Below are 19538 nucleotides of genomic sequence, written 5' to 3'. Positions count from 1 at the left end.
ATATACAATTTTTGAGAAGCATCTGGAAGATGTATTATTCAAAATTTCTAATAATAATAAAACAGTTGTCGTCTGTGGAGACTTTAATATCAATATACTGGAAAATACTGCTATTGTTAATAATTTTATAACTCTATTTAAATCATACAACTTGTACAGTACATTTCTCGAGCCAACTAGAATAACTAGCACTAGTGCTACATGTATAGACAACATTTTCACAAACTTAAAACCTTTAAATAAACAAATTTTAAATGTGTTGGATTCTGATCACTCTGGTCAATTAGTTATTTTTCCTATGAAAACTAACAGAGCTCTGAGAAAAAATGTAAGTTTTATTCCTGTAAACAAACATCGCTTGGAACAATTTAAAAATAACTTGTTTGGAAAACTGCCTGAATTGCCCTATCATGATAATCCTGATCAAGCTTACAGCCTTTTATTCAACTTAATTAATTGTGAATTTAAAAAAGTTTTTACTTCTAAGTCCATATCTGTTTGTGATCAGGCAACATTTAGTGATTGGGCAACGCCGGGTATTTACAAAAGTAGACAGAAGTTGTTTGAATTATACTATGAAAGATCATTCAATCAAGATGAAACATTTAAACAGTACGTTAAAACTATTCAAAAATATTTAAACGAGCCTGTACCTCCGCAAAATCAGTACACATAAAACAGAAAATAAAAGCTTCTGGAAATAAAATAAAAACCACCTGGAATATAATTAATTCAGAAATAGGCCGATCCACTGTACGGAATCGAGACTTTCACTTGAAAATAAACAATGTAGACATTAAGTCAGACTCGGAGGTAGCATCTGAGTTTGAAATTTTTTTCACCAATATCCCTATTTTAACAACCAGAACTCTGATGGCATCTTCCAGTTCGGCTCTTACAATATTAAAAAATTGTGTTGCGGAATGTGACAAAGGTTTTGAATTCACGGTTGTCAGCTCTAAGGATATTATTCAAGCGTTTAAAGATCTCGATGTAAAAAAGACTGCTGACCTTTGGGGATTGTCAGTTCAGATAATCTCATCGATAATTGAAATAATTTCACCTTATTTAGCAACTGTGTTCAACTCTTGTGTTGCATCAGGTGTTTTTCCTGACTTGATGAAACTTAGTAAAGTAATTCCATTGTTTAAATCTGGTAGTACAACCGATCCATCAAATTTTCGGCCAATTTCAATTTTACCCACTTTGAGTAAAATTTTGAGAAGTTAATATTACGTCAATTGTTGAGCCATTTTAATAGAAACAACTTGTTGCACACAAAACAATTCGGATTTACCAAGGGTCGTTCTACTACGGATGCGGGCGTGGAATTGCTTAAAAATATATTCGAGGCCTGGGAGGATTCGCAGGATGCGCTCGGTATTTTCTGCGACTTGTCCAAGGCTTTTGATTGCGTGCACCATGACATACTCATCAGGAAACTTCACCACTATGGTATCAAAAACAAGGCTCTTGACCTTCTGACTTCTTATTTGCATAATAGAATTCAGAGGGTGGATGTCAATGGTAAGAGGTCTTCCGGATCTACGGTCACCATGGGGGTTCCACAGGGTTCAATTCTAGGCCCTTTTTTGTTTCTTATTTATATTAATGACCTCCCTTATCACGTAAGGGATAATCACAAGATTGTGTTGTTTGCCGATGATACTTCACTCGTTTTTAAAATCAAGCGCCAACTCGACAATTTTGACGAAGTTAACAATGCACTCTCAAAAGTTGTTCATTGGTTTAATGTCAATAATCTTCTTTTAAATGAATCTAAAACGAAGTTAATTAAATTCTCAACGCCTAACGTAAGGCAGTTACACACCAATGTACAACTAAATGGAGTAGAGTTGAAGCCTGTTGAGTCAACGGTATTTCTTGGTTTGACCGTTGATTCCAAACTCAATGGGGCCCACATATAGTTAAATTGTCAGGAAGGCTTAGTTCAGCCGCCTATGCTATTAAAAGATCCGACTTATCACCGATGTGGACACAGCCAGAATAGTTTATTTTAGTTACTTTCATAGTTCAATGACGTATGGGATTCTCCTTTGGGGAAACTGTGCGGATGTTGAAACTATATTTATTTTACAGAAAAGAGCTGTTCGAGCCATTTATAATCTGGGTCCAAAAGTTTCTCTCAGAGAGAAATTCAAAGAAATAAACATTCTGACTGTTGCCTCTCAATATATTTTTGAAAATTTAATGTACGTTCGTAAAAACATTTCTAACTTTGTTCAAATGTCTGATGTTCATTGCATAAATACTAGGAATAAACATAATCTTGCTGTACATGCTACTCGCCTCCACAGAGTAAGCAACTCGTTCATGGGTCAATGTATACGCTTTTACAATAAACTTCCCAAAGCGGTTCGTGACTTACCTATCAGGAAATTTAAAAATCATATAAAATCCAAACTTTTGAAAAAAGGATATTACAAAATATCTGATTATTTAAATGATAAAGAAGCTTGGGAATGAGCTGCTCGCTTAGTGAGTGATATCTTTTTAAATGCCTGTGAATTGTTACTTTTGACATTTAAATATTATTATCATTAGATAACATTTTATTAATGACATTCTTTTTATTGACATTTATATGTTATAATTGTATTTTTTTTTTAAACTTATTATTATTATTGTAAATGTGAGTATCGTGTATGCGAGCAACATTATATATTCTTATAACATAAATACTGTCTGGCGGGTTTGAGTATTTTTGAATGGCCTACGCAAATGTTCTGCAGATCTGGTATCGTCGTGTGACAGGTCGTTGAGCTCCCTAAGATATGGTTGAGCTACACGACGACTGATGCATGCGTGCCGTCTGTTGGGACTGGTCAGCTCCAGCCTGATGTGGCTCTTTCCTCAAAAGGCCATTCCAGACCGCGTACATGGTGACACTCACACATAATTATTTCATTTATAACATGTTTGGACTTTAAAGGAGACTATGACCCTTGAGTTTGTTTCGGCGTTTCTTCTCAGGGATCAGTCAGTTAGGAAATGCCGGCCTCAGCGTTCTTAAAATGACGTGTAAAAGTGATGTAATGTCCAACTTGCAAAATAAACAATTTCATTTCATTTCATTTCATGTATCATTACCAGTTTAAATTAAAAAAGCGGCAATATTTGCATGGTGACGGCTTTGATATGTTTTTGTCTACTTGCTACTAACAAAACCAAATGAATATCACTAATTTTGTTTTTCTACGAAGTTACGTATATTTGGTGCTAAGCTAAACCTTCTTTACGAAACTCCTTGATCGATCTCTCCTGACCGTTTCCCCGCCATAATTGATGACGTCACGTGCTTAGATCAGCTTACCGCATAGACACGCACAAACTAGTCGTTTATATGAACGTTGAACGTTGTAATTCATGTCCGTAACATACTCTAGGGAGTCAAAACGACTCAATTTAGGCGACGTGAAAAATGAGACGCGGGTAATTCGTATATTTGGAAATTCGGATATTCGGATACGTTCCCTAATAAATTATGTACTAACATAAAAATAGGTATAAGCCCCGTTTGAACAGAACGAGGGTAATGTCAGTATTTTTTGTTCTTTCGCCGATGCTAAGGGATATTTATGGGGTAAATATACAGGTAGTTGAAGGGTATGTTTACTTGAGTAAAGGTATTTATTTATACTTTCATTTGACAGAACTTTGAATTCATAAATAATAAAATATGAAAAGGTTGCCCTTTTTCAAACGAATGTATAGAAACAACACCTTCCGAGGTAGTCGATAAATGAAAATAGCCATTAATTAAAAATAATTATTATTGAACGAAAATTGTACCAGGATTTTTGTCGTAATTATATCGTAAATTACATCAACGAGTTCGGTATTAATCTCAATAGAATTTATTGTTTGCATAAGAATATTGGCACGAATATTAATGAGTGTGTGTTGAGTTTATAAATCAGTAAACGACGACGCAATTAAATAAATAGTACTCTTAGTAATTAGAACTATCACTGTTAGATACTGGCGTCCTTGATTTCCAAGAGAACTGGTTACTGCATAGCTCATGATTCTAACCAAAAAACTATCAACTAGAAAAGAGAAAGAAACGTGTGTAAGAATTCAAGATTAAAAAGAAAAAAATTAACTCGTAACCAGCTTCAACTATAGTTTACCTATCGTCAGTCATGTATATACGTTTCTACAACAATACTAGGGCTTACATTGAATTGATTGAAAATCAATACACTCAGCCTGCAGGCCTTGTGCTAGAAATCTCTTGCTTGTAAGGATTCACAACATAATATTATTATTGTTGTTGTTATAAACAACCCTTTAATCTTTTGCTTTTGCTTTGCAAATATATGAAGAAATATTTCCCCTTGATACTAATACAATCATTTCACTTTAATCGGTTCAGGTCTAAACCATTAAATCGTTATAATTACATTGTTATATAAAATTTTAGTGATATTAATTAGTAAGATAAATAATTTGAGATACCAACGCTATATAATAGATTGATATCAAGTATTTCATGAATGCCACAAAGAGTGAAACTTGCTTGTAAAGTTGTATGGCGCTCCGTCCCAAATTGTTGATCAACTCGACGCTGGAATATGGCATTTTGTAGTTCAATAGCTCGAACATTTCATTAAAATTTAATTGGTATCGTATATACTCGTAGTGACTGCGAGTTGTAATTAAGTTGGCTGTTCCATGTTCGTGTACACTCTCGACGATGTTGCTTCCTTTGTAAATAAATTGATTGCTAATTAAATAATGATAAAGAAAGCAGCTGTTACTGAGAGTTAGATAATGCTCGAGCATTATTAAGAGACTTTTGTAACTGTCTCATTACTTAAACGCGATTTCAAAAGTCGCTCTCAGTTACCTAAAATCGTAAAGACAACAAACAAAACAACAACTCCAAATAAAACAATTGTTTACAGAAGACAGAAACAAGATCGGAAAGAGAGCCGCAAAAACAGGATATTATAAAAGGTGGGCGTTAAACAATAAAGGAAAACTTACTTATAACATTTTTCACGGATCCCCCCGTGTACTTCCAAAGGAAATGAAAAAAGCGGACGAAACGTTCGCACAGGGTGCTCCCGGCCTTCGGAACCGGCTCGCTGTCTGAGAACCTAACCCTTTTCTTGCCGCGTTTGCCCTTACTCGTTTTCCCCGACCTTTTATTCTTCACTAAGCTCGACTTCATAATTCTCACTTCATTTGGTACCACAACACTGACATCGACGCTCGTTTGTTCGTGTTTTTTGCCATCGCGCTCTTTGTCGGCTACATTTTTACGTATTCGGGTGTCAATGTTCAAAGGGCGAGCGCTGATTCCACTGGTTTGCCGCCACTCTTTCAACTCCGTGCTTGTATTTTATTAAGCGCGACGAATGTGTACTATGTGTTTTGTTTACGCGACACGCAATGATACTGAGGTACTTATAGTTATGACGCGGATGATTTGCACGGCTAGTCTACGCGACACTTGGCTTAGTTTCAATTCTCTACTTTGAAACTGTTGGAATATTGACTAACACGAAACATATTCCCTGGACAGTGATATGGGATATAAGTTTACAGAGAATTGATTGTTTGGAGGGCTCATTCAGTACATTTTATGGTTAAAACTTACATCAGTTGCTAATTTGAAAGATTTGTTTGTGAAGAGATGAAGTGTGAAGAGAAACGGGTGCTAGTTTGGTGAACTGCCAGCTTGTATTAAGAGACAATTCCGATGCGTTCCAATTATAATTCAGTCAGATTGTCGTGCAACATATTTAATTATGTGTGAACAAAAATAGCTGTGCATTATCAAGTTTACACACGGCGTCTGTCACGAGCGCTGAACACGAGGCTTCCAATAATGTTCAGTAATGCTGTTTATGTGTACCTACATCTGTCTAGACGAATCCAAATGAATTTGAATATTGAAACAGTTCGACGTCGAGGTAATTGATCTGTTAACGTATTGGCCAATGTTTGTGGAAGCTATTGGTGACGTGGAAGGTGCATACCTATATGTGTATACTTTATGTATGTATATGTACATCGTCTCCGACGTCTGCATAGTTTGCGTAATTAGGGCGCATCCGACATTCAGGGAACATGCAATACAATATTCGCCAAACATTTGGCAAATACACAAACACAATAGGCTATATGGTTTGTTATGAACTCAAAGGGGTACGTCATGTTTGCTAACGATTTGCATTATACACAATTTTGATTGCTTTCCAGTACATTAAAGCGTATCGGATATTCGTTTGCTGAGTAATAAAAAACGAATGAAACTCACTAATCAATTTACGCGATAAAAATTCAATTAAACACGAGAGCTTTGAAAGGGAATTTCGATAAATTGACAGAATTGATGAAAAAAAATTACCAGCGTTAATAACTTTCATTTCTCTGAAGATTCGACGGTTGCGATAAAGGCACTTTTTTCATCGAAATCGTCTGCCAATTGAAAGGGAACGACAAGGAATTCGTAAATGAACAATTTGCGTACCCACCGGCGAATACTTTAGAGAGCTTTCTTCGTGAAAATTAACTGATTCTTAACGAGCCGAGGATCCTCAGACGAACCAGCCTTCAGGCGAAATGTTCGAACCATTTCCAACCATTATTTTAAAATGATTGCTAGAAGTAGTCTCATTTCAAGATAGTGCTTTGAGAGGTGGACAAATGTTATCTTTCGGTACATTGAATGAAGGACGAGTTATAAAACAAAAGTGAACGACAGATTTGGGAACAGAAACTTGACTTTGGAAGTGGCGGTTAGTTTTGAATGTAGAACAATGTAAATTGTAGTTCGCTGCGGTAGGTAAAGCTTATCTATTCGCGCGAGTTGTGAAACTGACATCCATTAATGCTCACACGCCGTTGATTCTGTTTGAAAGTCGGTTTAAATGATCACTTGAATAATATTATTATAGCGGTTAGTATATTTTGTGAAGTTCATTCATTGCAACGTTTTGTTCGACCTATTTTGTTTGTTTGAACTAGAGGTGCTCCTGAAACACGATCGCTTATAAATCAGTATGAAGATGAAAGGTTGTACGCACTTTACAACTAAAGCTTAGGCTCAGGCTCAGGAAATCAAGATTATTAAAAAAAATATATGTTATGCCAACTATCGGATCAATTGTCTATTGATTGTTTAGTTTGCTGTGTGCGGTATATTTAAGTCAGGAAGTTTATTTTATAAAACAAAAAAGAAATACATCTTCATTGACGCGAATAACTCGTAAACGATACATTTTTAACAATTTATTGTTTTTTAATACAAGTGTTATATAAACGAACGGATGCCAGTATTTTCTTTATTGGAAGCAATATCTATTTTCCTGAAATCGTGTGGCTATCTGTTAGCTTCATAGTTTCTGTGTAAATAAACAAGCGTAAGAAACTTGCACTGCGTTTATTTTCTTCTTTTTTGCATCAATAACATAAACATATTCGGAACAAGTTTATTTTATTTAATTTACGGTAGAAAGCATAAAAATGTGGGCGTTAATATGAAAACAAAGATTGCTTAGTAAATTGACAGATGTTAATATTTATGTATTTATGTGCAGTGAGCATGCTTCTTGGATTAACTGAAACAAACCCTTGCTATCGAAACATAATATCTTCTATCTATTTATCTATATACTTAATATCGAGTAAACTACATCTAGATGTTGCAATGTTTCAACCAAACTGATTTGAAACTAAAGGGTTTTTCGGTTTCTGCCCGATCTAATGAAAGTTTCATTAACAGTTTTAAATAGTTGTTGTTTTCATTGCATTGTATTGTATCTACTACTACGTAGTTGTTACTTAAATGATTAAAAGTTAAGAAATTTCAAAATATCTGCTAACTTTTGTTTTTAAAAAGAAATGTTCTCGTCGGTATAATCATCGGCACGAATCTTGACCGCTGACCTTCACCTGTGCAGAAGTAATTTATTGGGTCCCTTTTGTGGTATGAAGTGAGGCGCTCACTCGGGATTGGTTCTTTGCTAATAAATCACTTCTGCGGAAATGAAGGTTAAGGCTCAAGATTCGTGCCGATAACTATAAAAGAGATCCAGATCCTCCATGGACCAATTTTTGTACAAGGATCATTCTAAAAAGAACAGGATGACGTTTACAAATTTCTTAAGTTCGTACCATGTGAAGACTTGCGATGTAAATTTCCCGACAATGGCAACATTGCCGTCGTATGAAAGCAATTTATCACTGACCGAAACTTGGGCGAACTTCTTAAATACGCCAACTAAGTATAATAAAGTTGGGAAATTAAGTATCTGCTTGCAAGGCCATTGTGGACGGTATTAAGCTATCTACCTAATTTATGAAAGCTATAGAGTACATAACACAGTTGAATATTAAGTTTAATAATGTGCCTTCGTTACCAAACCTGGGTAATTCCACGATTGATTTAATCATCCTGGAACTACTGATAAAATCATAAGTCTGTGACATTAAATTAAAAGTCAATTAGGTACCCATATCAGGTCTGTCTACCCAGGCCCGCCGCTAGCTGTTTGTTCGCCCGCGTGCAAAACCGATTATGCCGCCCTACGACTACATATTATACTGGGTTTTGTCAAAAAATATATAAGGGGGGGGGGAGTCCAGAGGGTCCGGACCGGATTCAGTAAAATATGTTATTAATGGTTTTTGGAGAGTTTATGCGTTGAAAAAGTCAACGCATGAGACATATTTCATATGTAAGGAAGCGCGAGCGAAGGGAGCGTGAATTTTTATTAGTCTAAGGACTCAAAACAAATAAAAACCACTGTAAATTAACAAAGCAAAGTCAAAAAGTAAGATACGCACAGAAACGAAGTGCAAATGTACATAAAGTCCCGGTTTTAACTCTACCAGCGCCCTGGGCGAGATTTCTACGGCGCCCTCCGACTGCAATTCAAACCCATACGAAAAACAGAGACGCATGTAGTTACCGATTGCGCGAGCGAAGCGAGCGCGAATTTTTTTGTTATATTTTAGAACTCAAAACAAAAATTACTTAAAATTTTGCCGAAACGTCGGCGCCTATGTATTAAAATTTTGGGACTTAAAGTAGTACCGTAAATAAGAAAGTTCATATAGAAACTAGAAGTTACTTTCTTATTAATAAAAGAACTTAAAAACGACGCTCCCTTTTTGCTAGGGTAGACTAGAAAATTCTTGAAAAATAAAAATATAAAATCAACTAAAGTGAAGCAAGCCCGAAAATTTTTGAGTTTTGGATCACTAAAAGTCCTAAACATATAATAAAAAGCGACTGTGAAGTGAAGAATCCGCGAGCGAAGGGAGCGCGAATTTTTTTGAGTATTGGGACATTAAAAGTAGCTATATGTGATAAAAAACTGAAGCGCAGAGTAAGGAAACCGCGAGCGCAGCGAGCGCGAAAGATTTTGAGTTTTGGGACATAAAAGTAGTGTTTCTTCGAGAATTTCCCAAATTTAACGCGGAATTAAACACAAATTCGCTTCGGCGCCCCTGAGGAATCGCGGCGCCCGGGTTATTCGCACACGCTGCACCATAGGTTAAGATGGCCCTGATGCTATCGATTCATTTGGATACAGTTCTTGTAAGTTGCAATCTTTGATGAAATTTAAAACAAAAACAGGAGTAACTTTCTGATCAAGGATTGGTTGGGCGGCACTATTATCCGGCGCCCTGGGCCGTTGCCCAACCGCGCCCTACCCTTAAACCGCTACTGATTGCGATATCTGATATGGAGGCGCGAGCGCAGCGAGCGCGAATTTGTTTGGGGATGCAAAGGATGAACCCGTCAAAATTGATAGAGGACGACCAAAGCGAGGGCGGCTTTTTCTGAAATTTTATTGCTCATCTATTTTTAGTAAAAATATTTTTATTACGTAATTATGGTTTAATTTTGCCGCCCCCTAAATAGTGCCGCCCAGGGCATTTGCCTCCACTGCTCTCTCTCCCCACACGACGCTAATGGTTGATCTTAAATCGTTTTTAATAATTTTTAATTTTGAAAATGATTAACAGATGTAACTGAAACCGGCAAGTAATATTAGTATTAGTAACATTAAATAAGTAATATTCTTAGCGCTATTGCTGTGTTCGGAAATATTGAAATCAAATAATTGGTAAAAAGATATTGTATTTTTTTAACCCTAGAAGCCTAATCTATTTCGAACGTACACAAAGCCTTAACATACGTCTCAGAGGCGTACACATATAAAAGCCCTGATTTTAGGTAAATTATTTAATTATTATTTTTATTATTGAGCAGAAATTTTAATTTGGAATATAAACTAAAAATAAAACAACACTGTTATTAATTATAACTATAATTACAGTTATTTATTACAACAAAAAAACAATATGCATAAATTGGAACAAAAAAAATTAACTTCTTCAAAATCAGCTAAAAAATATATATTTTTTTGAATACCAAATATTTTTTTTACGCTAATACCTATTCTTAGAGCAAACATTACAACTAATCAGATTTGAGCTTTAACAGTTGACCAAATATGACCATTCTGAGTACGATTACGAACACGATAAATCCGCTTCGAGTTGGTAGGTGGTAGAACACGGTCTGCGCCAGATGATGGACCAGCTTCCGCATCAAGGGTAGGGTCGGTTTCTTCAGAGGCTCCAGATTCTTGTAAAAACGAAACGTACTCAGATACTTCATTATTTTCGTCCTCGCTTTGAACGTTGTCGATAATCTGGTTATCCTCAACTTCGGAATCTGAATCTTCCTGAAAAGGATTGTCTTCCTCGTTCAAAATTGCAAAAATATCGTCTTCGTCTAATACATTAGACCGTGACATATTTATACCTGAAACAACGCCGAAAAAAGATATAAAATATACGAAAAACAAGCAATAGTAAAATCACTCAATCTCAGTTAAAAGTTACACAAAGCCTAAATATACGTCTCGCAGGCGTGCAACACTTCGATAAATCATAAATGGCGGGACTTACCTCAACGATAGGGGCACCATCCTCTAGCTCCCGTCGGCCACGAAGATAACAGAAGAGCACCACGCGCTAGCTTCAACCGTTAGAAAAAAACAAACGATATTCGAATGCGTGTACGTCTCGCAGGCGTAGATTAGGCTTCTAGGGTATTACGTGATAGGTCGCTCGATTTGCCGCCCCCTAGGACGTGCCGCCCGCGTGCGGTGCACGCGCTGCACGCCCGCTTACGGCGGGCCTGTGTCTACCTGATATACCGAATTGACTTTTAATACTTTCTTTAATTTATTACTCATTTAATCACTCAATGCTTTGAGTATGCTGTGGGAGCTACCGCTTTTAATGTTTGCTTTCCATATTTTGATAGTTTATAGCGGAATTAAATTATTATTATTTGCGTTATTATTTGGTCTACCGCAAAAATATAAAACAAGGTTTAAAATATTGCATATGTTGCAGTCGGTAAACTAATTGCGTCACAAATATTTGTCATCGAAAAGCCGACAAAGTATGTATGACCCTCAACTGTTGTAGCATGGTATTTTAATTTTAATTATACATTTTAATAATTTAATTTTGTATTCGTAGAAATTGAATGTTAAATAATATTAGGCTGAATTAATTGGTAATTATAATGTTACGAATGGAATTTATTGTTGGCACTATGTTTTTAGTAATGTTATATTTTTTGCCATGTAGGATCATGAGTGAAATAAAGAAAACAATAAATGTAAAAAAGCAACCAAAATAAGGCTATATCAATATTAATTGTTAATATTTACATAGTATTTACATTTGTTAAGAATTATATGTACATATTTACATGACGTAAAAATAAACTTATTTATACATATTATATATGTTATGGACCAAGTGATAAATTGGGCAGTATACATAATGCCCGGTCATTATGAATAATGCCCAATATGAGAGTGCAATTTGATAATAATTATTCAAACAATCAAATTGACCGGGCACTATACATATTGCCCGTGACGTTTTGGGCAAAGTAATACAAACATCTTTAATTTCATTTTTTTTTATTGTTATTGACATTTAACTTAAAATAAACCAAATATAACACATCCCATATCAATTGACAGAGCATAGAAGTAAGCATGCAACATGCAGCAAGCATGGCTTCTGTCACGGCTCCGGCGCTGCGGGGCTCCGGCGGTCCCATGCGAGCTTATCGTCGCAGATGGTTTTCACGCTCACTACCGCAGCTTCGGCTTGCTGGCCGGCCCGAGCCGGCCAGCCTCAGCCGCGTCGGCGAGCGTTAAAACTACCTGCGCCTCAGCTCGCAGGCCGCCTCGCCCCTCCGCGCCTACGCGGTTTTGAATTGCACTCTAGGGGTAGGGCAGACAAGACTACGTGGAGTCGGTTTTGCAGCGATTCGCTTTCGTCACTAAGTTCAGTTTTTAATACAATGTTTTGAATCCAAATTAAATTCAACCATAAAAAAAACGAGCCAAGAAAAATGAGATCAAGAAAAACGAGGCCGAGTTAGTAAATTAGATGACAATTGTCCAATTAATAATTTTGTGGCTAGACTTATAATTTCCCATTAAAATAGAACATATAATTTAAAACAATAATCATAAAATATGTAGCAAGTAACAGGATTTATTTATTAGAACAACTGCCACCCTCGCACCACATAAAATATAGCTTTATTATCAAATTGCCCAACTATCATGTAGCAATATAATAATGCCCGTGCAATGTGATAAATAATGAAGTTAAGATAGCTATTAATCACTTGGCCCGATAAAGCTAGACATTATTCATAATGCTCGGGCATTATAAATAATGCCCGAATTAATCACATGGTCCATAACATATACAACTAAAAACAATAGGGTAGTGTCCAGGGTCGAAATAATGAAATAATATTTAGTCCGCTTTTTAATAATAAACGTATTTTTCTTTTTAATTAAACATAAAATGACAAAGATAATACGCTTCAAAAATTAGGAGTGGGGCCTTTTACGTCACAGTGTCCTGAACATTGTAGCAATTTGTGACGTCACACTCAACTTTAACACGCTATATCTTAACAAGTTCTGATCCAATTTAAAAAAGAAAAAATACGTATCGCTTAATTTTGGACAATCTACAAGACGGACTAATTATTATTTTTTAGGAAACTAGCCTATTATAAAATGGCATCAAAAAACTCCTCATTGCATTTTTTGCCATTGCTAAAAGATTAGCTGATTATAGCTATTATATATTGCCCAATTGTTGAGCCAATTGAGACTAAAGTTAACACAATAGGCTTTATATTTAAACAGTCCCAAAATATTGTTTAAAATAACAGCTAAATAGAAGTAGTGTAATGGGAGATTTTGAAATAACATAAATTTTATCCGTGAAAATGGTTCTATCAGACTCGAGCTATTAAGGTGAAACTCAATATTCTAGGATTCAAAGTTTGCTGAGTGAAAGCTACTCGCAGTAATCACTTAGATGCCTTGGAGGCAACCTAGATATTTTGTTACTATGTAGCTATGTAGCACGCTTTTCAATATATTTTGGAGTTTCCCCAATAAGTATTGACAGGAATACACGTAAAATGGTGGCCTAAAAATGTAAGTTGGATTTTTATTTGTGCGAAAATTTTTGGCAAAGGTCTAGATTAAAAATTTAAAATGTAACAGAATTTATAGGTCTTACAAATATTTATATTTTAATTTTTGAATGATTCTCAAATAATATTACAAAACATATTAAAGGAAGCAAAAAAATGTTCAATTTCCTCTATTTTTAACATACGAAAACCAAAATAAAAACTGGCCTCATCAGTGATATTTTCCATAAAAGACTTTAGAACGTGATAAAATCACGGAAAAAAGCAACAGGAGTCTGCAAGACCCATCATAAAAAAACCTTTTGTGATTCCTACCTTCCTTATTGCTCGAGGGGTTCCATATAACCTCCTGAGCACATTTCCCATAATAACCCCGTAATTCTTGTTACACCCCAAATCCCTTGATTAACCCCCAACGCAACGCAGTATATTATTATTATATAATAGGCAATATCATTGAAAATTACGAGCTAGTAAGGCCTACCCGGTTTACTATTACACCTCAGTTTTTACGGTTATGGGAGCATAATGTACCGGTGATGAAAGCGCCTACGTTTGCCGAATATTGAGATATTTTAATACTTCATTCTATGTCGATGTTTGGTGAGGCCCGTTTTATGGGGAAGGCAGTGTATACGCATAAATTTAATCGTTTTTGTTCTGTGTTTTATCGTTCTTTGTTGTGATGTTTGGATTTGTTTGATTTACGTGACAATGAGAGAATATACAAGGGTATAGGGACATATAGGACTATAAAATTAATATAATGGCGCATTATTTTTTTATTTTGGAGTGAGTTTATTACTAGATTTTTAACAATGAATAAATATTTTACTTATTTAACCATTTATGTACCTACATAGTAAACACATGACAGAAGAAGAAGTAACATAAAATAGTTAAAAGATACTGCTTATTTTTATGAAATATTAAAGGTTATTTAATGTTTAGATATGTATTTAACAAAAAATGTAGGTTTAATAGAGTTAATCAAGAATACTACTGTATATTTTGGGCTAAGTAATATTTGTAGTAAAATGTTATAGGTTATTCTAAGACCACTAACCATTTTAGCTATAACCGTTTGGTCACTGCATATGTGTGCGTTATACCATTACTTTATGCTTCAAGTAACAGGTGGGGCTACCGTTATTTTCACGTAAGAAATGGGTGATCAAATGGTGTGTAAAGGATATTATTATTCTACTTTATGTGATGTTTTTGTACTTCAATTATTAGGTCAAGGAATAGTATTGAACGAGGTTATATTTAACTTGTATATTAAAAATATTATTTTTGTGAAAATAATTTTATAGTAGTTACATTTTCCAAGAATCTTTTATCATGAAAATATTCAATACACTTCTGTGCTTACTAATAATTATAATAGAAATTTCCAGAGTAAAGAACAAAATAAAGCACTGTGAGAAACTTTTCATTACCAGGAAAAATATTTTCTTAGTAGCTGCCTCGGAATTTTCTATAGGAACATATTTTAGCTGGTTTATTTCTTATTAAAATGTAGGTAGCTTTGTTATTGTGTTTGGCATAAAGGCACCGATAACAAGAGACCCAATCGTAAGTTACAGGTCCGACGGCCCTATTTTTTATTGGACAAAAGCTGGTGTTTTGTTAAGAAAGTTTTGTGTTATAGTATGTGTTTGACTGTAGCTATTTTTTGATGATTTTAGGTAATTATGAGTAGTAAGAAGATACAACTAGCTAACTGTGTTTTTGGGGCCGAAAGAAAAAAGTGCCACATACCGTTGTTATAATTTACATTAAAATGTAAACAAGGCGTTTAAGGTTTTGTGTATTATTAAGGAAACAAATTACCTACATCTTTATAAATTGTTCTTTAATAATTTAAAAATATTTTGCAAGACCCTACTAGAGCTTTATTATTTATGAACCAAATACCAAACCATTTTCAACGTTCTTTATTGTTTTTCATTATCACAAACATTAAATATTTCCATGTTTAGTTTATGTCTTTCAGGAGTGCTATCCACCTTGCCGGCACATTTAACACGTTGGATTATGTACGCATAATAAATTTTGTTCTCGGCTCTCACCTGATAATAAATATCATTTTCAGGTTTACTGTCTCATAATTTTCAGTACGGAATTTTTAAATTTCAACTAATGGAAGCTTCTTAGAAGAGAGAATTATGTGTGTATTTTATGTTCTATTTTGTGGAGTAATATATTACCTATTTAAGTATGATGTGAATTGATAAAAGAGGCTCTTTATTCAGGTTTTATCAAGTTTAATATAATTATAGCGTTTTGAAAAACATTTCATTTCATGAAAAATGGTACCTAATAGAATTTATTTTTGTATCGAAAATAAATAAACTATAAATAAGTATCCAGGGTAGAAAATACGAATGGTTGCTATTGATCCCGTTCAGGAAAATACCAACAGGAGAGCTAAAAGGGATCACTTTCCATTTTTCTACAATTTCTACAGAGGTTGGTGTCAATACACCAACCTCTGTAGAAATTAACAAGTAACGTACATAAAATACAGTCAAACGATCAGTTCAAGTTCAGCTTCTCGAAAACTTATTCGTCTTTATTCTCGAGCGTACAGTAAAAGCAAGTAAAGCGATCTCAACATCAAAGACGCCGACGTTTCTTACGTTAATGTTCGCCACGACCTTAACAATATTCAACCAAGTGTGAAGTTGAAAATTCATTTCCAGGATTTCGGCTAAATACTTAGCTTTGTCCCTACATTACGAGCCGAATCACTTTTGTTCGGAGGCAGTTTTGTAAATCGACGACGAAGAGAGACTCCAAAAATTACGTGCGAAGTTACTTACGAGGAAACCCAAGTATGCTTCGTTGGAGCTCAAATTTTAACAGAAAGGAGGTAAACTTTATACACTAAACAATGAAGTATTATAATATGCATAAATTGCATCGTATCAGAGTTTGCACTCTATTCCACGAGGCACTTAAATTGTATAGAGAAGTTTGTTACTTTAGATTTTGATATAAAGCCTGTCTTATAAAGTCAATTTTGCTTGTACCGGCTTTATATCAAAGAAACTTAAATTAAGAAGTTAGGGCAGAGGAATGTAATGAGTTGACGTGAGTAGGGGTTAGAGTGAGAACATTACCTAATGCAAACTTGACGCCAGTCCAGGCGGTGCGGACATAGTGGAAGAGGCGGCGATAGAGCGGGCGGTGGCGGCGCCGGCGCACGGGCGCCTCCGCGTCGGGCGCGGGCGAGGGCGCGGGATCGTCCGCCCCGCCCGCACCGCGGCCCTCCACCGACGACGCCGTGGCGTTCCACACCCAGCTTTACTCAAAACGCTGTCGCTGCGCTAATCAAACCGCACCCGCACCGCACACAATCCGAACACTCACATGCATTTCACTTTTCACTGTACACTACTCCGTTAGTATATCACACTGTTATTAGTATTTTAGTGTCGATGAAATTCCATTAAAACAGATATCACAAGCACTAATCTTCCAACCACAGCTTTGATAGGTCTTGAAGTAGATATAGCCTGCCTTAATAAATTCAAAGGGCATCCGTAACGAGCGGTCGAATGTTCGGAATGTACTAAACTGCTCTTCAATATTAACGCTTGTCTCAATATTCCAAGTTTGAGAATTGAGTTTGGAATTTCATCGACTGTTAAACACAACTCACTGAGAAGACGAATTAAAAGTAATTAGTGGCACAGTTTGCTTTTTGCTAAGTTTTCCAATAAAGCAAGCGTTAGAGAAGAAGCCGGGAATCTGTGAACAAAGAGAGGACGATTGTTAGTCTTGTTAGTAGCCGTTGACGAGCTGAATTAGTCCTTGTTAGGGAAGCTCGTCCATTAGTGTTTTATTATTTATAGCTGTGTTGGGCGCCAATAAGGAAATCGAAGGAAACATCGCAAATCTCGACCTTTCTATTTACATTAACCGCGTCGGTTTCTTTGTACTGTAGGCTTATGTATCGATTGTTTGGATCTTTTTGTGTTCCTCGTAATCCATTCTTCGTTTGAAAGGCTTTTATAGCACTCATCGTGGAGAAAGTTAAATGGGATCAGGTTTTTGCTGATTGTCTGTGCGATACCAGTTTATAACACAATAAAGACAAGGGTACTGCTGTTGATAGCACATTTATTGTTTTTTCAATGTCGAAGGAGTTTTATCTGCTGCCTTTAGTGGCGATTGACTTTATTGGCACTATGGTTACGGTTTGGGTCCGTAAAGTATTCTGGAAAGAAAATGTGAAAACACTTTCAGACATAAACGCTCGAATAATATTTATTACTATAGTAACTCATTCCTTTAATACACATTAATTGACCAAATTAAGATAAATAAGAAGTACCCTCAATTTCTCTTGAACAAACTAATGTTAGACGAAACAATATCTAGGAACGTGGGATTGTTTTGTCTCTATCTAGATATATATGTCCCTACATAACCTAAATTTAATCTATAACAATGCTATACTCCCTTTTTTAGAGGTAGCAAAACTACGAAGGTTTAATCCATCTGCGTAAGGAAAGACAAGCGGAGATGCCATAATGCAGGTAGGTCAAGCGTCTACTTCTAGGTCAAATTCGTATGGTGAGCTCGACCAAAACGATCAGTTACGAGTGAACTAACGAAGCGTTTGGGTTTTTTGAGAGATCTGTCAACGATTTTTGGTATTGTAAAAAAGAAAATTGGGATCCAAAGAAGGTGTATAAGGGCGAAAACAGTAACGTTTCTCGTACCCCGCTCACCCGCATTTTGGTGCGCTCTTTTCTTAGGCGTTTATCCATCAAGGCACCTCCGCTATTCATTTTGTGCTCCGTGGTTTAATCCTATACAAAGGGTGTGGAAACTTGGATGTAAACTTGAGGCAGTTTAATTTAGCTAAAGTCACAATTTGTGAATACGTGCGCTATTTGTTTTGGATTCCCATTAGGGGTAGTGAAGATCGTATTTGTATTAGTTTTGCTGATAGTGTGTTAAACGTTATTTGAAACTGAGAACTAGTAGTACTTAATTTAATTGTATTGTCATACTAATTTGTCCTGGAAGTAAAATTTTTATGTGTACTAATTCTTCTTAACCTACTCATTATTTACACTGGACTCAAGAGGATTGTGTTAGTATTGCCTCTTAAGTTAGTTTTTTGACCACAAAAATAAGGGCTAAATTAAACAAAATGCAAATGAAGCATATATGTAGTACTAGCTTTTGCCCGCAACTTCGTTCGCGTGGAATAGTGACTACCAGCAGATTTTTGATTTGACCAATAGATGGCGCTATATGTCCGTAATAAATTTTATTTTTTATTTTTATTTTTTGTAATAAAAACTATCCAATGTCCTTTCTCAAGTTTCATACTATGTCTGTACCAAATTTCACACAAATCGGTTCAGTAGTTTAGGCGTGAAGAAAAGACAGACAGACAGACAGACAGACAGACAGAGTTACTTTCGCATTTATAATATTAGTTTGGATATACCTACGACAGGGTTACATAAAGTTTTTTTTTTAAATAACGTATTGTTGAATTTAAATAAAGAAGTACGAATGTTATCACGTTTGTTTATGGATTATTACTGAAATCCACATTCGATATTGTTCTGTAGATGTTCCAACTGGCAGTCATACAAGTACAAAAATATTGTAGTGTTTCAGTAGTGGATGTATTTTTATGAAACCTGTGGGAGTGCAAATAAATCGAAGCTTATCGATACGTGATGATCAATTGTTTTGCTCTCGTATAACGTTACTCAACGAATGGCATGTCTGTGTATTTATTTTTGTTATTGCAATTTACATTTACTTCAGTTTATTGATACTAAGATTTACTTGTATTTTGAGCATATTGTTACTTTGTTTAGTGTATTTTATTATGTTTGTTTTGTGTATTGCAAGTATGCATGCACTTTATGTCATTCCTTTCTAATTGTGATATCTTTTGTTTTTTCAGTTGAATATAATACACGGTGAAGATGTTGCTAATAAGTAGGTA

General features: G+C 35.4%; 1 protein-coding gene across 1 annotated transcript in view; it reads right to left on the bottom strand.

The window, feature by feature from the left end:
- LOC110372671 (Kv channel-interacting protein 4) overlaps positions 1 to 18354 on the bottom strand; it is a 120071-nt gene extending 101717 nt beyond the window's left edge. Inside the window, exons 1-3 of the mRNA XM_064035635.1 lie at positions 18295 to 18354; positions 17220 to 17308; positions 16678 to 16859 (exon numbers count right to left, since the gene is read on the bottom strand). Coding sequence (XP_063891705.1) covers positions 16678 to 16859; positions 17220 to 17308; positions 18295 to 18354 — 331 coding nt within the window. The remainder of the gene's footprint in view (positions 1 to 16677; positions 16860 to 17219; positions 17309 to 18294) is intronic.
- Positions 18355 to 19538: the final 1184 nt, after the last annotated feature.

Source organism: Helicoverpa armigera, chromosome 7 (assembly GCF_030705265.1).
Source record: "Helicoverpa armigera isolate CAAS_96S chromosome 7, ASM3070526v1, whole genome shotgun sequence".
Lineage (NCBI taxonomy): Eukaryota > Metazoa > Arthropoda > Insecta > Lepidoptera > Noctuidae > Helicoverpa > Helicoverpa armigera.
Note: the sequence above shows the minus strand (reverse complement) of the source record. Positions and strands in the feature narration are given on the sequence as shown.